Here is a 19,212-nt window from a genome sequence, read left to right as displayed (position 1 = left end):
CATGAGAAACCAAGCAAACTCTGGATAGTTATCATCTACCGAGGAAGTCATCGTGTTTCATGGCTTGATGATGGCCAAAGAGAGATGATGATCAAAATATCCACAGAAGCCTGTGGCTAGAAAAAAAATGGTTGGACAACATATAGAATTCAAGCCAGAATTATTTCTATTACGGTAGGTATTATCACAGAAGGCTGTAGCAAAGGGTCAATATAATACTTCACATCCGAACAGCAGCGAGAATGGTGCAGGCACAGCAATGGAAGAATGGAAATAGCCCTTCAGAAAAGGAGATAATAAGGAAGATAATGAACATGCGCAGAAATGGATAGAGTAACATTACAATTAAAAAAAGCAAAGCAGAGACAGAATATTATGGCACATGGAATAGATTTTATCAATGGCTGGAAACATGAGGTGGGAGTCAAAACACGAAAAAATTAGGCTAAGTAGACCTGAAATGAGAGATTATATATGTATTAGAATGAATACGTTGGTCAAAAACAATTATATAAGACTAGCACTTGAGGGATGCAGTGGTTCAGTGGCTAAGATGCTGATCTTGTCGATCAGAAAGGTCGGCAGTTCGGCGGTTCGAATCCCTAGCGCTGCGTAATGGAGTGAGCTCCCATTTGTTATCCCAGCTTCTGCCAACCTAGCAGTTCGAAAGCACGTAAAAAAATGCAAGTAGAAAAATAGGAACCACCTTTGGTGGGAAGGTAATAGTGTTCCGTGCGCCTTTGGTGTTTAGTCATGCCAGCCACATGACCACGGAGATGTCTTCAGACGGCGCTGGCTCTTTGGCTTTGAAACGGAGATGAGCACCGCCCCCTAGAGTCAGGAACGACTATCATGCATATGCGAGGGGAACCTTTACCTTTACCTTAGCACTGTGTAAGTAGTATATATGTCATTTGTCTTTCATTTGGTTTTTATGGCGGATGATCACACTGTGTTCGATATACTTCTATGTAAATGATAAAAATATATTAAAAAAAAACCAAAATATCCACAGACGCCCCGTAGAATTCAGTGAACCTAACACCGCTCTGCTCCTCTTTCAAATAGCAATTGAGGTAACCCAAGAGCTTCCACCTTTCCCATTTTTCCAAGGGTTGAAATAAGCCAGTAAGAGTTGTAGGGAGAAGTGGTTTCCTTCGCTTTTATACCTCTTGCGCTGTTCATTGCTTTTCCTTCTAACACCGTTTTCTCTTATCTAGGTTAGCTTGAACGATTCCCACATTCAAATGGTCGTTCACTGGGCTGGGGAGAAGAGCAATGTGATTGTAGCTTTGGCCCGGGACAGCCTGGCATTGCCAGGTTCCAAATTTAGTGACGTAAGTATTTCGCCTTTTATCTTTGGCTGGTTATTGTTTATCATATATTTACTTTGCATTTAGGCTGGAAAACATTCCCAGAAAAGACAATTTGGTTTTTTTCTCAGCAATAACAAGAGTCTGCTTCCTTAGTCGTCTCCTCCTCCTCCTCCTCCTCCTCCTCCTCCTCCTCATCATCATCATCATCATCTTCTTTTCTCCTCCTTTTCTTCCTCCTTCTCCTTCTTCCTCCTTCTTCCCTTTCACCTCCTCTGTCTTCTCCTCCCCTCCTCCTCCTTCTTTCTCCTCCTACTCCTTCTCTTCTTTCTTCTTCCTCCACTTCTTCTTCCTCCTCCTCCTCTTCTTTTCTCCTCCTCCTTTTCTTTCTCCTTCTCCTTCTTCCCCTTCACCTCCTCTGTCTTCTCCTCCCCTCCTCCTCCTTCTTTCTCCTCCTTCTTCTTCCTCCACTTCTTCCTCCTCCTCCTCTTCTTTTCTCCTCCTGCTTTTCTTTCTCCTTCTCCCTTCTTCTTCCCCTTCACCTCCTCTGTCTTCTCCTCCCCTCCTCCTCCTTTCTCCTCCTCCTTCTCTTCTTTTTTCTTCCTCCACATCCTCCTCCTCCTCTTCCTCCTCCTCCTCCTCTTCTTCTTCCTCCTCTTTCTTTTTTCTCTCTCCTCTTCCTCCTCCTCCTCCTCTTCTTCCTCCTCCTAGTCTTCTTTTTTCTTCCTTCTATTCCTCTTCTTCTTCCTCCTCCTCCTCCTTCTTTTCTCCTCCTCCTTCCTCCTTCTTCCCCTTCACGTCCTCTGTCTTCTCCTCCTCCTCCTCCTCTTCTTTTTTCTTCTTCTTCTTCTTCCTCCTCCTCCTTCTCCTCTCCTCCTTCCTTTTCCTCCCTCCCCTCAAAGAACTCAGCAAGTGTAAAGCAATTTTTAAACCTTGGATTCTAGTGGTGCTTGAATTAAAGCTCTTAGCACCCCTGAATACAGAGGTGGGAATGATGGAGCAGCAACATCTGATTTTTTAGACTGGCTGGCTATACAGATGTTTTTTTTGGAGCAGGGAATGGCAATTAACATGTGAGGTTAAAACATATTAATATTTTTATCCATAAAACCAATTGCCAATTTAATGGAAAAAATAATTAAACCACCCAGCTAATTAAATTAATAATTAAAGCGCTAAAGCTAATAATCAGATCATGTGAACACTTCAATAGCTCAACCTTAATTGAATTAAACCTCCCAAGTCTTTTCAACTCCTGTCTGGAGACTGATGGGATTCTACCCGAGGCCCATAGAATAGAAAGTTGTGTACAATGTTGTTACTTTTTCACAAGGGTCTCACCAGGAACAAGAAGCAGAGTGTGAAGGTGGATTTGCACACTTCCCTCTTTGTTCATTCCGCCCCCTCCCCATCCAGGAAGCAACTTGGATAATAATTTGCTCATTCCCCTCCCTCCCTCCCCCCCTCTCTCTTTCTCCCCCCCCCCCACCACACACTATAGCAGATGTTCCCAATTGGACATTGGTTATGTGTGATCTAATTATTTACAAGAATGCATTGCCATGTGTTTCCGTGATCTGTGAAAAGACACGATCCTGTCATTTCTCATGCTTTGCCTCTTCCTTTGCTAGGTTTATGTTTCCTACGATTACGGGAAAACGTTTAAAAATATATCCAAAAAATTTGGTTTTGGCCCAGGGAACTCCAGCCAAGCTGTGATTGCTCAGTTCTATCACAGTCCAGCCGACAACAAAAGGGTTAGTAAAACTAATATTGTTTGATAGTTGAATGGAGAATTTATACAGATAATCCTTGACTTACGACTTGCAGTTTGGGATCAGAATTCTCATTGGTAAAGCAGAGCAGTTATTAAGTAGGTCACGTCTGATATTACGACCTTTTTTTGCCACAGATGTTGTTGCCCACCAGCAGCAAGTGGAGCTGGCAGCAGATTCGGACAGTGAGGAGGGTTGGGGAGGAACCTGGGCCAGTCCTGGAGTCTGGGGAAGGCTCTGATGAGGGCTCTGTGTCAGAGGCAGAGAGGGGGCCAGGGCTGTATGCCAGTTATCAGCTGCCTTCGGAGTCAGACATCAGTGAGACAGACGAACAGCTGGAGCCTGTTCCCAGTGTCTGCATGCACAGAGTTGCCAGATGAAGGGAACACTAAAGACTTGGGAGTAAGGCCACAGGTGGACGATGAATGGCCCCTCCCAGAGGAAATAAAAAAGGAGCAAAAGGGGAGTGGAGTTTGCAGGAGACAATTAGTTTGCTTCATTGGTTTGTGACTCTCCAAGACTCCTTGCCAAGTTTTGCAGATATTAGGCCTGGCAGCTCTCCAAACCAGATAAGGTCTGTGACTGTAAATCCTCCCTTGAAAGACTTGGCGGGATGTGAATGAGCAGAATTCAGAGGAAATTAATAAAAGGGTCTTTTGTTGGGACAAGGAGTTTGCTTCAGGCTCTTGGGGAGCCTCAGTCAGAACAGTAGTTGCTAAATGAATCACTGGATTCATGGGGTCGTTAAGTGAACCTGGCTTCCCCCGTTGATTGCTTGTTGGAAGTCTGTTTGGAAATGATCAGAGAACCTGGGATGCTGCAACCAGTGGGAATACTTTGAGAGCCAGTTTGATCTACTGGTTTAAGGCACCAGGCTAGAAACCAGGAAAAAGTGAGTTCTAGTTTCACCTTATGGCACAAAAGCCAGCCAGGCGACTTTGGCCCAGTCACTCTCTCTGAGTCAACTTACCTCTCAGGGTTGTTTCTGTGAGGCTAGAACTCACTATCACCTGGCGATTGGCCCAAAGTCACCCAGACAACTTTCATGCCTAAAGTGGAACTAGAACTCACCGTCTTCTGATGATTGACCCGAAGTCATGCAGACGACTTTCGTGCCTAAAGCAAAACTATAACTCACCATCTGCTGGTGGTTGCCCCAATGTCACCCAGTTGATTTCATGTGTAAGGCGGAGCTAGAACTCACCATCTCCTGGTTTCTAGTTTGGTGCCATAACTGTATGGATAATCCAGCCTGAACTTTTTAGAACCGTTGTTGTTGGCAAACACGCAGCATAAGCAACTATTTAATTAACGGCATTAAATTAATTTTGAGAGATGTAGTAGGTGCCCTCCCCATGTTTGGGGCCTTGATTCAACTGACTGCGTTTATCCATAAAACCATGGTTAAATATATTGCGTCAGTCACAATTTTATAGCTGTCTCTTGACCTGTTTCTTTTAACCTGTTTCTCTTTCCTTCCCTTTCTCCCCCATCCCTTCCACAGTACATCTTTGTCGATGCGTTCTCTCAGTACCTCTGGCTCACTACGGATTTTTGCACCACTATTCAAGGCTTCCCGGTTCCATTTAAAGCCGCGGATCTCCTCCTGCATAGCCAGCTCCCCAATCTTGTCCTGGGATATGACCGATCCCATCCCAACAAACAGGTGAACGAGAAAACTCAATTTCATGGAGAGTCGCATCAGGTTGTGTTTGACTTTGGGGTGAGGGGGGGGGTGAGGCAGGGTGGGTGTGGCCAGCATGACATCACTTGTGTCAGGGGCTTGGGGGGGGGCATGCCTGTGGTAGCCTAAGCGCTCTGCCAGTGAAAACAGGCTCCAGAGCTCCGTTTTCGGCTGTGACGACCTCCTGCAATCTGTTGTGGCCTGCCACATTTGGATAGTGTCCTCTCCTCTGTAGGCTTTCTTCGAGCCTCCGGGAGGGCGAAAACAGCCTCCCCCGGGCTCTAGAGGCCAGAAACAGGCCGGTTTCCGGACTTCTGGAACTTCCAGGAGTCCCGTTTTTCACCCTCCCAGACCCTCCACGTGGGCCCTGCACTTACCTGGCGTAATGAACAGGCTGTGTGGACAGTCCTGGGAGGGATGGGGTGGGCGAGGCCAGCCAATCCTTCCAACTACCAGTTCCGCGAACCACATGTAAAATTAACATCCAGTTCGCCCAAACTGGTACGAACTGGCTGAATCCCACCCCTGCTAAGCAGTATGTTTTCTGCCTGAAAGGGAGGAGAAACAGATCCCGAATTTTCTCCTGCTCTTGTGTCGTTCTACGTTTCCGGCTTTCCTCCCAGGATCCAGATTTTGGATAGGGTCAATTTGCCTTTGGATCGCCGCTCTCTGTCCCTCCTCTGTCCCAAGACTGAGGCCCTGGGTGGAAGAGCATTCAGCAACTGTCGAACATTCGCCCGCCCTCCCCCTCATGTTTCCCTCCCCCACCCCACCTCTTTTCCCCCCCGACAAGAATCCTGCTTTTGTTCTCCTTCAGCTCCGCTCAACATTGTTTGCCGGTGCTTGGAAGGAGGCAGCACCGGGATGGAGAAAGAGATGCCAGGGAATGTCCCGGCTGCTTTGATTCTGGCAGCAACGAGGCTGTTTGGCTTCTGTGGTCACACACCCGTGTTTTTATGCTTTCTTTCTGCTCCAGTGCAGCCGCGTCTCCTCTTTTCCTTTTTTGCTTAGCCCCAGAAAAAAAGAAATACTGCCTGGGGATGAATATAATGCAGTATTTCAGGTCTCATCAGGCAGAAATATTTGCTCCGTCCTTTCTCTTCCCTTCCCTTCTTCCCCTCCTCCCTTTTCTGTAGAAAATAGGGTTGTTGTTTTTTCTCGTTCCTTCCTCCATTTCCTTTTTACCTACTTTCCTTTCCTTTGCTCCTTCTTTTCTTCCTTTCCTTTCCTCTCTTTTTTCTTCCTTTCCTTCTTTTCCTCCCTCTTTTCTTCCTTTCCTTCTTTTCTTCACTCTTTTCTTCATTTCATTTCCTTTCCTTCTTTTTCTCCCTCTTTTCTTCCTTTCCTTCTTTTCCTCCCTCTTTTCCTCCCTTCCTTTCCTCCCTCTTTTCTTCCTTTCCTTTCCTTTGCTCCTTCTTTTCTTCCTTTCCTTTCCTCCCTCTTTTCTTCCTTTCCTTTCTTCCCTCTTTTCTTTCTTTCCTTTCCTTCTTTTCCTCCCTCTTTTCTTCCTTTCCTTTGCTTTCCTCCCTCTTTTCTTCCTTTCCTTTTCTCTCCCTTTTTTCCTTCTTTTTCCTCCCTCATTTCTTTTTCTTTTCTCCCCTTTCTCCCTTTCTTTTCCCTCTTTTCTTTCTTTCCTTTCCTTTTCTCCCTTTTCTTCCTTTCTTTTCTTCCCTCTTTTCTTCCTTTCCTTTTCTCCCCTTTCTTCTTTTTCCTCCTTCTTTTCTTCATTTCTTTTTCTTTTCTCCTTTTTCTCCCTTTCCTTCCCTCTTTTCTTCCTTTCCTTCCCTCTCTCTTTCCTTTCTTTCCTTTTCTCCCTTTTCTTCCTTTCCTTTCTTCCCTCTTTTCTTTCTTTCCTTTCCTTTTCTCCCTTTTCTTCCTTTCCTTTCTTCCCTCTTTCCTTTCTTTCCTTTCCTTTTCTCCCTTTTCTTCCTTTTTCTTCCCTCTTTTCTTCCTTTCCTTTTCTCCCCCTTCCTTCTTTTTCCTCCCTTTCCCTCCCCTCCTCTCCCCTCTCTCCTCTTCCCTCTTCCCTCTTCTCCCTTTTCCATTTCCTTTCCTTCTATTTTTCCTTTCCTTTTCCTCTTTCTTCCCTTTCCTTCTTCCTTTCCCCATTCCTTTCCTCCCCTTCCCCCCCCCCCCCCGGTTCATGGCAAAGAATCCACCTTGACAGATTTTATTATTCTGCTCTTCGAATTTAGCTTGCCCAAACACGACTCTCAAATATGCCTTGCCATCTTCTCATATATTTTTTTCCAGCTCTGGAAATCGAACGATTTTGGGCAAACCTGGATCATGATTCATGAACACGTGAAGTCCTTCGCTTGGTAAGTCCTATAATTTATTCTCGGGACTCTTCATCTCCCCCTGCACAATTTCACTTCCCTCCAATCGAGGGCGATTTCAAACGAGAATGTCCCAACCTTGTAAAATTCAGTGGCCTCCCAAAAAAATTGGCCAACATTATTTTTAAAAAGGGTTATTTTGTTTATTTGCTGCCCCTTTTCTTCCTCCCTCCCTCCACTAGGGGTATCCACATGGACCACCAGGCGTCTCTGGTCTCCAGATTGGAAAATTTTGTCCTAGGTCCATTTGACTGACCACAGCTGGAAGCAGCCTACTGGGGGAGAGGCGGCATTATTGAGAGTTTCTCAACCTCCAAACTTTACAGTGTTTGGACTTCAACTCCCAGAAGTCCCCAGCCAGCATTCTTCATTCCCCAGCATACTGGTTGACAAAATCTGGGGGTTGAAGTCCAAATATTGTAAAGTTGGTGAGGTTGAAAAACAAATTATACCACACATCATTGGGAACGTCTGCTGTGTTTTGTGTGTGTGTGTGTGTTGTGTGTTGTGTTGTGTTGTGTTAGAGAGAGAGAGAGAGAGAGAGAGAGAGAGAGGGAGAGAGAGAGGGAGATATGAGAGAGAGAGGAAAGGAGGAAGGGAGAGAGAGAGAGAGATGAGAGAGAGAGATGAGAGAGAGACGAGAAAGAGAGATGTGTTAGAGAGAGAGAGAGATATGAGAGAGAGAGGGAAGGAGGAAGGGAGAGAGAGAGATGAAAGAGAGATGAGAAAGAGAGATATGAGAGAGAGGGGAGAGGGAGGATGGGAGGGAGAGAGAGGTGTGTGTGAGAGAGAGATGACACAGAGAGAGAGAAAAGAGAGAACTGTTCTTCTTCATCCCCTAATGAAGACTTCTGGAGAACCCTAAAAATCTTAACCCTTGTTGGAGGGTTTTGATTTTGATGGGTCTAAATCAGGAGTTTTCAAACTTTAAGTCTGGAGAATTCTGGGAGTTGAAGTCCACAAGTTTTAAAGTTGCCAAGTTTGGAGACCCCTGGTCTAAATGAAAAAAAAAACCACTTTTTTTTCCATGCACCAATTCTCCCCCCCCTCCCCTTCTTTTGCCATTAAGGGGCGTGGAGCCGTACGACAAGCCAAGTACAATTTACATCGAGCGGCACGAACCGAATTTGTCTTCGACGGTCCTCCGCAGCACAGATTTCTTCCAGACGCGGGAAAATAAGGAGATTTTGCTGGAAGAGGTGGAAGACTTCCAGCTCAGGGACAAGTATCTCTTTGCAACAAAATCTGGGGTAAGAAACTGCTCTCTTGGGGGTTGCTGAGGAGTCTCCCACCAACCGCCCACACATTGTAAGATCCCTTCTGGGTGGAGGTGCATTTAAAACAGGGGAGGCAGGGGTGGGGTGCTACCGGTTTGCACCAGTTCGAGCGAACCGGTAGCTCCAACGATCAGCTGAAAGCAAACCGGTTCGCCCCGACAATCAGCTGGGCCCACCTGGTCACCCCTGCGCTAGGCTGTCCAAATATTTCCTTTGTTTGAAGCCCAGCTGATAGGAACAGCAGAGAGGATTGCTGCATCTCAACTGTTTTACTCACCGGGGCCGCAGTAGAAGATCATTTTAAGAGCTGTTTTGAAACGAACTGCGTGCGCGGGGAGCTCAGCAAACCAGTTGTTACATTGGTTGAATCCAGGGGTGGGTTCCTGCTGCCATTACTACCGGTTCAGTGCCCAAATTTTTTTGTGCGCATTTGCTTTAAAAACGGTCTGTGCACGCGCACAATATCAAAAATGGAAAATAATAATATTTTTTCAATGAAGATTATTCTGCGCATGTGCAGAACAGAAAATCAAGATGGCGCCATTGAGGATAGAACCGGTACAATCACATTTCCGCCAGAGTTACTACCTATTCGGCTGAACCATACCGTACCGGTAGGAACCCACCTCTGGTTGAATCCCACCACTGAGGGGAGGCCTTACCGAGCCAGACTCTTGCAAAGTTTGTTCTCCAACTGGTTGTAGAACCAAGAGTTTGCTCAAACGATGTTCTAGGACTGTGATGGCAAACCTTTGGCACACGTGCCAGAGGTGTCACTCAGAGCCTTCTCTGTGGGAACGTGTGCCGTCACCAGCTGCTCTTCTGGTTGCTCAGCTGGTCTTCGCGGGCGATGGAGTCTGGAAAATGCCCCCCAAACACCCCCAAAATAGGCCATTTTCTGGGCCATTTTCCAACCACTATTTGGGCCTGGAAAACAACTTGAAAAAAGCCTGAAAACAGACCGAAAAATGTCCGGAAACGGCCTGAAAAACAGTCAATTAACAGGCCGTTTGGGGGCCATTTTCTGGGCTGTTTTCTGGCGATTATTTGGGCCTGGAAAACAGCTTGAAAACGGCCAGGAAAACAACCTGAAAACAGCCTGGAAAACGGCCTGAAAATGGATCGAAAAATGTCTGGAAATGGCCTGAAAAACAGCCAAAAAAAGAGGCATGCTCACACTGGCCAGATGGTCTTCGGGTTTCCGGCGTGCGCACACAAGCCCATGCTCGCATGTTCCAGTTTGGGCACTCGGTCCGAAAAGGTTCTCCGTCACTGTTCTAGGACTTTGTATTTAAAATTCAGTTCGTATTTGCAATTTAGATCAAAGAATGGTTCTTACGAAATCTGGCACAGTTTGCAGCGGATTGGATGCGACGCCTTGTGAGTTTGAGACCAGAGAGAGTAACATAAACAAGCATTTTAACATAGGCCATGGAGGGGCAAATCTCGGTTTATTTGTTCAGGAATTTTAACATGTTACCCATTCCTCTCTGGGCCTCTTGCTTGGCTACAAACCGTTCATCTCTGTTAAGTTCATCCCTTAAAAACAAAAATCACGAGACTATCAAAAAAAAAAAAAAAGCAAGGCTCTCAAAAAAAATACAGCATAAAAAGAAATGTTTTCATCTTCTCCTAAATTATAATAAAAGGGGACCACCCTTGGTTTTTTTTATTGTCTCGGTCCGGCTTGGTGAGGGGTGAGCAAAATTAGGTGTTGATGTTAATTTTACATGAAGCAGGTTAGGCCAGGTTAGGTGGACTTTAACTCCCAGAATTCCCCAATTAGTGTGCTTTAAGAGGGGTGGACTTCAGCTCCCAGAATTCCCCAGTTAGCCTGCTTTAAGAGGGGTGGACTTCAGCTCCCAGAATTCCCCAGTTAGCCTGCTTTAAGAGGGGTGGACCTCAACTCCCAGAATTCCCCAATTAGCCTGCTTTAAGAGGGGTGGACCTCAACTCCCAGAATTGCGGGGGAGGCTGTGATGGTATAGGTTCTCCTGCTTGAGCAGGGGGCTGGACTAGAAGACCTTCAATGTCCCTTCCAGCTCTGCTGTATTCTATCCCATCCCACCCCATCCCATTCCTTTCTATTCCATTGTATTCTATTTATTATTCTATCCCTATCCCTATCCCTACCCCTAATCTATTCTATTCTATTCCATTCCTATTCCTAGCCTCTATGCTATGTTATTCTATTCTATTCCTATTCCTATTCCTATTCCTATCCTACCCTATCCTACATTTCGCTATATTCTCTTCTCTTCTCTTCTCTTCTCTTCTCTTCTCTTCTCTTCTCTTCTATTCTATTCTATTCTATTCCTATTCCTATTCCTATCCTATCCTATCCTATCCTATCCTCTGTTCTATTCTATGATATGCTATGCTATGCTATTCTATTCCTGTTCCTATTCCTATCCTATCCTCTGTTCTATTCTATTCTATTCAGCCGTTTTTGCGTTCATTGATGAATACGACACAGATGACGTTTCCAGGAAACAAAATTTCTCTCTTGCTCTCTCTCACACGCGGCTTCTTTTCAGTCCGCCACCGCAGCATAGTTACAACATTGTGGCATTTGTTAATAGCTTGGAGACCAACCAACAAGTGGAATAAGTATTGGCTTAGGCTGCGAGCCCAAAACCACCGGTGTTTAAACTATCCCATTGTAGCAAATGGATTCAGTTCATTGAGCCACGGTGAATTTGGAACAGTAGTTTCTGGCAAGTTCCCATGGAAAAAGAGTTTCTTTTTTCTTTTTATGTTTGGGCTTAAGTTTCAAAACTCTGCAGTGTGTGTATACCTGCACAAAGTAGTTTTTGGGATGGGCGCAATTCTGTGAGGACCTTTTTATGGGTAGTCCTTGACTAATAGAATAGAATAGAATTCTTGTCATTCAAAGGTTTTATTTCTTTTAAAACACAAATATTTCATCATTCGTCAATCATTAAAACATCGAAGTACAATTTTTTTGTATGCCTCTCCCTCCCTCCACTCCCCTCAACCCCCCTCCTCCTCCCCCCCTCGACTTCCCGGAACCCGTACACGGTATGGATTTTTAACAAACACAGTCTAAAATCTATTGAGAAAAAAGAAATAAAGAAATTAATGACATTCTACATTGACCTTAGCTTCTTCTTGCTGAACTAACTTTAAACAATTTAATTTCATTTCTGATCTTAAGCATAGGCTAACTGGAATTTCTTGGTCCCGTATTTATTTTGTATATAGTCAATCCATTTTTTCCAGTCTCGTTTATATCTCTCATTTGAGTGATCTTTAAGATATGCCGATATTTTAGCCATCTCGGCTAAGATTCTTTATTGGCCAAGTGTGATTGGACACACAAGGGATTTGTCTTTGGTGCAGATGCTCTCAGTGTGCATAAGAAGACAAGATACATTCATCAAGAATCATAAGGTGCAGCACTTAATGAAAGTCATAGGGGACAAATAAGCAATCAGGAAACCATCAATATCGATATAAATCGTAAGGCTACAAGCAACAAAGCTGCAATCATAAGTGGGAGGAGATGGGTGATAGGAACGATGAGAAGACTAATAGTGATGCAGCCTTAGTGAATAGTTTGACAGAGATAGATAGAATAGAGTAGAGTAGACTAGGACAGAACAGAATGGAATAACAGAGTTGGAAGGGACCTTGGAGGTCTTCTAGTCCAACCCCCTGCTTAGGCAGGAAAACCTACTATTTCAGAATAGAATAGGATAGGATAGGATAGAATTATTTATTGGCCAAATGTGATTGAACACATAGGGAATTTGTCTTTGGTGCATAGAGCCGCCTTCAGAGGCTCTTCAAAGAGCCGAGGTGGCGCAGTGGTTAGGGTGCAGTACTGCAGGCCACTTCAGCTGACTGCTATCTGCAGTTCGGCAGTTCAAATCTCACCAGCTCAAGGTTGACTCAGCTTTCCATCCTTCCGAGGTGGGTGAAATGAGAACCCAGACTGTGGGGGCGATATGCTGACTCTGTAAACCGCTTAGAGAGGGCTGAAAGCCCTATGAAGCGGTATATAAGTCTAACTGCTATTCTCCAGATGCCAGGACTGGCCCATGTTCCTCCCCAACCTCCTCACTGTCTGAATCTGCTGTTAGCTCTGCTGGCTGGTCACAACACGTGTTTAAACATTAAACTGAAATTTAGTCCTGGAACCTCTGTGAAACGTGGAGATTTATGGAGGGCCTTGTTTTTTGTTTTTTTTTACTTGTTTTCAGTTTGCAGAAACTTTTATTAAAAAGATGAAAAAGAGCCAGAACACTTGATTTTTCTCTGTCCGTCCCTTTCTCTTCGCAGCCTCTGTCGGGTGATCAGTTACAAACATCTGTTCAACTCTGGGTATCCTTTAACCGGAAGCCAATGCAGGCTGCGCAGTTTGCAACAAGACACCCCATTAAGGTACGAACAAATTAAGGGGGCTAGAAACTTTATTTAGCTGTAAACCACACTTCTGTAATCGGCATGCTTTCTTTCAGATTTTTTTTTTGCATGTTTCCATAGAATGTAGGCATCCTTTAAAACAAATGATTATTTTCAATGGGTCTCAAGATATTATCATTATGCCCATTGCACAGCTGGGGGAGACTGAGGCTTATCTAAAGCTACAGTGAACTCCTGGCAAAGATGTGATATTTTGGTGGCATTTTTGAGATGAGATGTCAAACATTTAAGCCACTTCGCCTGCTCGAATGCTTTCTATTTTTATTTTAAAAAATGAACAAACATCTTCCGCTCCCAAATTTTGTCCCGAAGGAGTACTACATCGCTGACACTTCTGAAGACCAGGTGTTTGTGTGCGTCACTTATAGTAACAACAGCACCAGCCTCTATATCTCCGAAGCGGAAGGCCTTCACTTTTCGTTGACTTTGGAAAACATCCTGTATTACAGTCCTGGTGGAGCAGGAAGCGACACTTTAGTAAGGTAAGAAGGTAGACAACTTCTTGGAGACTATCCTTCCACTGCCACGCCCACCAAGCCACACCCACAGAACTGGTAGTAAAAATTATTGAATCCCACCACTGCCTCGAAGGACTGGTAGGCGAGTGAGTCTCAGGGGCTGCTTCATTTAATAATCAGGAAAGAAACCACTCAACTTCATTTGGTTGAAATTAAGTGTACTTTTACTAATCACAAACCAATAGTAGCAAAGCAAAGCTGAGTCTGGTTAATTAGGCGCGAAAGCAATGAATATCATGTATAGTTCAATCCCCTCCTCTTGGCACCCCAGTCCATAGTCCAATAATAATTCCCCCCAACTGTCAGGTGGGAGATATCTTCAAAAAACCTCATCAGGGTGGAATGCTGGACAGTTAACCTTGGCGGGAAACTCCCTTCCTCCACATGCGCAATGGGATGGTCAGGACAGCTTCTAGAACATTCCTCCAGCATACAATGATTCCCCTCCCAAATACCATGCCTTGCCCTCCCCGCTTCAATGGCAGCCGAAGCAGCAGCACGGCAGAGGCTGACAGTGAGTATCTTCTTTCGGCAGATACTTCGCAAGCGAGCCTTTTGCAGACTTCCACCGCGTCGAGGGGATTCCGGGGGTCTATATCACCACCCTGATCAACGGCTCGTTCAGCGACGAGAATATGCGCTCGGTCATCACCTTCGACAAAGGTGGGACTTGGGAATTTCTCCAGCCTCCAGAGTATACTCACTATGGCGAAAAGATAAATTGTGAGGTAATGATGCCGACAAGCAACGGAATGGTGGTGCCTCCCTGAAGGCTTTCGGATCGCTCATTGAATTCCGGGGTCCCAGTTAAGCTTCACGCAGGTTGTAGAAGTAGGTGAAGTTAGGGGACGTCAACCGGTGGTGAGCTTATCTCCCCCCCTTTTTTGTGGTAAAGATGAGATACCTGCCTACAGGTAATTTTTATTTATTTTTGGCAAGTGGAAATACGTACAGCCCAGCGTGCCTCAAGCCCGTCATAAAGCATTAATCCATTCAAGCCATGAATCTTTTCTTAATCTTATGTAATAATTATCCAATTACAAATACTTCAAAGTAAATATTTACCATATTTTTCGGAGTATAAGACGCACTCCCCCCCCCAAAAGAGGGTGAAAATCTGGGTGCATCTTATACACTGAATGCAGCATTTTTGGCATCCTGAAACCCCACCCCCTTTGCAAAAACGGACATGCTTAGAGTTTGGGAGGCCGGCAAAGTGCTCCTGGAGGCTGGGGAGGGCAAAAACGAGCAAAAAATGGGCCTTTTTTGCTTGTTTTTGCCCCCTCCCCAAGCCCCTAGGAGCACTCTACAAGCTTCCCAAAGCCTATGCATGCCCTGGTTTGTTTGTTGTTTTTTTTTTTTTCCAAAAAGGGATTTGTTTTTGTGAAAAACTGGCAATTTTTTGCTCGTTTTTGCTCCTTCCAGCCCCCAGGAGCACTTTGCAGGCCTCTCAAACTCTCTGCACATCCATTTTTGCAAAGCAGGTGGGTTTCGGGAGGCCAAATTGCTGTATTCAGTTTTTACAAAAAACGAGGCGTGCAGAAGGTTTGGGAAGCCTGCAGAGTGGTGCTAACGGGTGTGGAATCTTCTTGGAACTGTTAAAAGGACTGTGTTGTAGATTGTTCCAAAAAGGCTCCACATCCATTTGCACCACTCAAGTGACCCTGAGGACACAGATAAGCCTCCAAGTGGCCTCAGCGACTCTCTAAAAGGATGCAAATGACCAGCTGTCTGCAAAGAGTATAAATCCTTCCATTCCCCACCATCCAGTCAGAGCTGTAGAAGCTTCTTGGATGAGAAGAGAAACGTCTTCAAAGAAAAACCAGAAAGTCCACTTGAAAAAAGCAACTTTGGGACAACCATAATGACGTGTGGTTTTTATAGAGGGCTCTTAATGAGATTCCCAGATTCCAGAATGCTAAATGCATCATGTTTTTGGTAGAATAAAGCAAGTGACGTCTGTGTGTTTCTTCTTCCCTAGCTTTCTTTGGGATGTTCTCTTCATTTGGCCCAAAGACTCAGCCAGCTCCTCAATTTCCAGTTGCGCAGAATGCCCATCCTATCCAAGGAATCCGCTCCGGGATTGATCATTGCAACAGGTAGATCTCTTTTTTTTGGCTTGCTTTGCTTCAATCCTCTTTGTTCTCCTCTCCTTAAATTCTGGTTGGTCAATGGTTGAAGCCCAATTACCGCACTTTTTGGAGTATAAGACGCACCTTTTTACCTCAAAAAAGAGGGTGAAAATCTTGGTGCGTCTTATACACTGTATGCAGCATTTTTTGCCTCACAAAACCCCGCCTCCTTTGCAAAAATGGCTATGCATAGCCTTTAGGAGGCTTCCAGAGTGCTCCGGGGGGCTGGGGAGGGCAAAAATGAGCAAAAAATGGGTCATTTTATGCTCGTCTTTGCCCCCCCCCTCCAGCCTCCAGTCTATAAGCCTCTTAAAGGCTATGCATGCCATTTTTTTTTTGACAAAAATTGGGCCTGTTTTCATGGAAAATGGGCTGTTTTTTGCTAGTTTTTGGACCACCCAACCCCCAGGAACACTCTACAAGTCTCCTAAAGGCTATGCATGCCCTTTTTGTGACAAAATACGGGCCCGTTTTCACAAAAAAATGGGTCGTTTTTGGGAGGTCTGCAACACGAGTGATGTCGAGCTGGCCATGCCCACCCTGGCTACATCCACTCCACACACACACCCACACCCCGAGGTCAAATACAACCCTGATGCAGCCCTCAGTGAAATCGAGTTGAACACGCCTGGTCTTGAGGCATTGAAAGAATCGCTCTGAGACCAACGTATTTCTCTTTGTAGGTTCTGTGGGGAAGAACATGGCAAGTAAAATGAATGTCTACGTTTCCAGCAGTGCTGGCGTCAGATGGCAGGAGGTAAGGAAACGCCAGACGCTCATGTGGGGCAGGTGGGGGCGGCCATCCCTGTTGCTCTAGAGACATTTTAACACTAGGCAAAGGATTTTGCCACAGCTGACCAGGTATCATCCTGTGTTTCTCTGGCTGAGCAGCTTCTATAATCATTCATTCATTCATCCTCTATAATCATCCACCCACCCACCCACCCATCCATCCATTCATTCATCTTCTATAATCTTCCGTTCTGACCCCCCTCGTCCCACACCAAAGCACGCCGAGCCAAAGATACTTTACGGAATTTATTAACAGACAGACAGGTCCTTGGTAGCAATCCAGCACAGACAAGCCTTGGCAACAATCCAGCCTGCCAAGCTAGTCACAAAAGTTCTCCAACTTTTAGTCAAAGCGTTGACTCCTGCAACGGGGCGGGTGCACAAGCAGTCCTCTTATAGTCTTTGAGAGGAGCCTAATTACCACCAGCTGAGTGCAATTATCTCCTGTAACTGCGCAACTGTTCCTTACGCCTATCAGCTCTTCGATGCTGGGCATCCAGGAACAACTCCCTTGGCTCCTTCCCACTGTTCCAATGCTCAGGCACCTCCTGGTGGCCAACCAGCCTCTCTGCGCTCTGCTCGGAGTCGGAACCCTGTCCAGGGTCCTCCACATTCTCCAGAGCCGACTCATAGGACCCCTCGCTGTCGGAGTCTGGTGGCAGCTCCAACGGCTCCTGCTGGGCCATAACAATTTTCCTTCCATCCATCCATCCATCCATCCATCAATCCATCCATCCATCCATCCATCCATCCATTCATCTTCTATAATCATCCATCCATCCATCCATCTAATTTGTGTGCTCCCAATCTCATCTAGAGCTGACAATATGGGAAGTTTTGGCTTTGGTTTCATTTCATGTCCAAGAAGAACTGACTCTGGTTAACTACCTTCTCCTAAACTTGCCCTTTCCTGATGCTTTGACCCCTCCCCGAACTCCCATCATCCCCAGCCAGCATAACCAAGCCCATATTGCCTAGATTTTAAACACCTACAAAGGTGTTTGGGAGCAACTGATTGGTAAAACCCCAAATCAAAAGTTTCATTTTCCCCCACCTCGAGCCCAAAATCCAGAAGCCCTTTCCAAGTAGAGACAAAATTAGTTGTATTTTTCCCACTTTGATCAAAGCAGACGGTTTAGCCATCTCTGCTAACTCCATCCATTTCTGTAGCCCTTCCTCCATTGTGGGAAACAAAAAGAATCCTGAAAAGAAAAGTTTTATAACATGATGTAACATTGACATTTAACCCCAGATAAGTTGTCGAGAATGTATAAAGGTGTTTCAAATGAATGTTGGCAAGTTTTGCTGATGTTTTCAGAGAGAGGAAATTCCAGTAACGTGATTCCTTGATGGGGGAAATGATAGGATCGTCCTTGGATGTTTTTTTTTGTTAGAGCAAGCAGGAACATGAATATCGACTTTTCAGAACGCCGAATGAATTCTTCTATGCAGGCGTGTTTATATTTCTCTTTTGCAACCTGATATAAGAGCCGAGGTGGCGCAGTGGTTAGAGTGCAGTACTGCAGGCTACTTCAGCTGACTGCTAGTTCGGCAGTTCGGCTGTTCAAATCTCACTGGCTCAGGGTTGACTCAGCCTTCCATCCTTCCGAGGTGGGTAAAATGAGGACCCGGATTGTTGTTGGGGGCAATATGCTGATTCTGTAAACTGCTTAGAGAGGGCTAAAAGCTCTATGAAGCGGTATATAAGTCTAACTGCTATTGCTATATTGATCTGCGGCCCTCTTTGTCCAGTGATTTTGTTTGCTTCCTCCCTCAGGTCCTGTCTGGGCCCCATTATTACTCCTGGGGAGACCACGGGGGCATCCTCATGGCCGTGGCCCAGGGCTCAGAAACAAACCAGCTGAAGTAAGCAAAGTACCAATAAGTCTGCCTGTCCTGGGTGGGGACTGAGTTCGTAAACTGGGATAATATGCCTTCTATCTCTCAGATGCTTTAGGCTCCCTGGGGGAATGGAAAAGGAGTCTTGATAGCCATGATCTAAATCATGGATGTCAAACTCAAGACCCACGGGCCTGATGTGGCCCACAGGCTTGATGTGGCCCACGGGGTGCTTAAATCCAGCCCACAGTGTCTCTGCCAGCCAAATGGGCCGCATGTGGACTCCCTGCGGCCCGTTTTTGGCCTCCATGTTCTCCTGCAGCACTCTGCTGGCCAAAAAGGGCCTCGCGGGGGCCTCACATGTAACCCTAACCCCCCCTATCCCGTTTTGGTTGCACGTGTCCCTCCCTCACCCCTATTGACTGGTGCTGCAGGAGGCCGTCAAGGCTGAAAGCTGGGTAGAGGGCGCCGTGTGAGTCCCCCTGCACCGTGGTTTTGCCAGCAGGGTTTTGTAGTGTCCATTCTGTCTGCCTCTGCCCACTCCCTGCGCCCCACTGCCCCTCGGAGGAGAACTACAATGGTGATCCAATTTCCAGCAACCTCATTCTTGAGGTTCTGGATCGAGAGGGGTAAAATAGAGGTGTGATGCCACAGCAAATCCTAATGGCCCAAGTGGCCATCAAAACAACTCTCCAGCAGAGGAGGAAGGAAGGAAGGAGAGAAGAAAGGGGGAAGGAAGGAGGGAAGGAAGGAGAGAAGAAGAGAAGAAAGGAAGGAAAGGGAGGAGGAAGTGAAGGAGGGAAGGAAGGAGGGAGGGAAGCAAGGAGGGAAGGAAGGAGAGAAGGAGAGAAGAAAGGAGGGAAGGAAGGAGAGAAGGAGAGAAGAAAGGAGAGAAGGAGAGAAGAAAGGAGGGAGGGAAGGGGGAAGGAAGGAGGGAAGGAAGGAGAGAAGGAGAGAAGAAAGGAAGGAAAGGGAGGAGGAAGTGAAGGAGGGAAGGAAGGAGGGAGGGAAGCAAGGAGGGAAGGAGAGAAGGAGAGAAGAAAGGAGGGAAGGAAGGAGGGAAGGAAGGAGAGAAGGAGAGAAGAAAGGAGAGA

General features: G+C 45.9%; 1 protein-coding gene across 2 annotated transcripts in view; it reads left to right on the top strand.

The window, feature by feature from the left end:
* The window catches only part of SORL1 (sortilin related receptor 1), a 93,537-nt gene that overhangs the window by 22,756 nt on the left and 51,569 nt on the right, over positions 1-19,212 (top strand). The window contains exons 2-12 of one of the 2 annotated variants that reach the window (XM_032229188.1): positions 1,221-1,337; positions 2,945-3,070; positions 4,593-4,754; positions 7,026-7,093; positions 8,181-8,361; positions 12,694-12,795; positions 13,150-13,319; positions 13,891-14,083; positions 15,337-15,454; positions 16,171-16,244; positions 18,057-18,145. In XM_032229188.1, the coding sequence (XP_032085079.1) occupies positions 1,221-1,337; positions 2,945-3,070; positions 4,593-4,754; positions 7,026-7,093; positions 8,181-8,361; positions 12,694-12,795; positions 13,150-13,319; positions 13,891-14,083; positions 15,337-15,454; positions 16,171-16,244; positions 18,057-18,145 (1,400 nt within the window). Of the gene's footprint in view, positions 1-1,220; positions 1,338-2,944; positions 3,071-4,592; positions 4,755-7,025; positions 7,094-8,180; positions 8,362-12,693; positions 12,796-13,149; positions 13,320-13,890; positions 14,084-15,336; positions 15,455-16,170; positions 16,245-18,056; positions 18,146-19,212 lie in introns of those variants that run through there. The other variant, XM_032229189.1, reaches the window with a different exon arrangement.

The sequence above is a fragment of the Thamnophis elegans genome, chromosome 13 (genome assembly GCF_009769535.1).
Source record: "Thamnophis elegans isolate rThaEle1 chromosome 13, rThaEle1.pri, whole genome shotgun sequence".
Lineage (NCBI taxonomy): Eukaryota > Metazoa > Chordata > Lepidosauria > Squamata > Colubridae > Thamnophis > Thamnophis elegans.
Note: the sequence above shows the minus strand (reverse complement) of the source record. Positions and strands in the feature narration are given on the sequence as shown.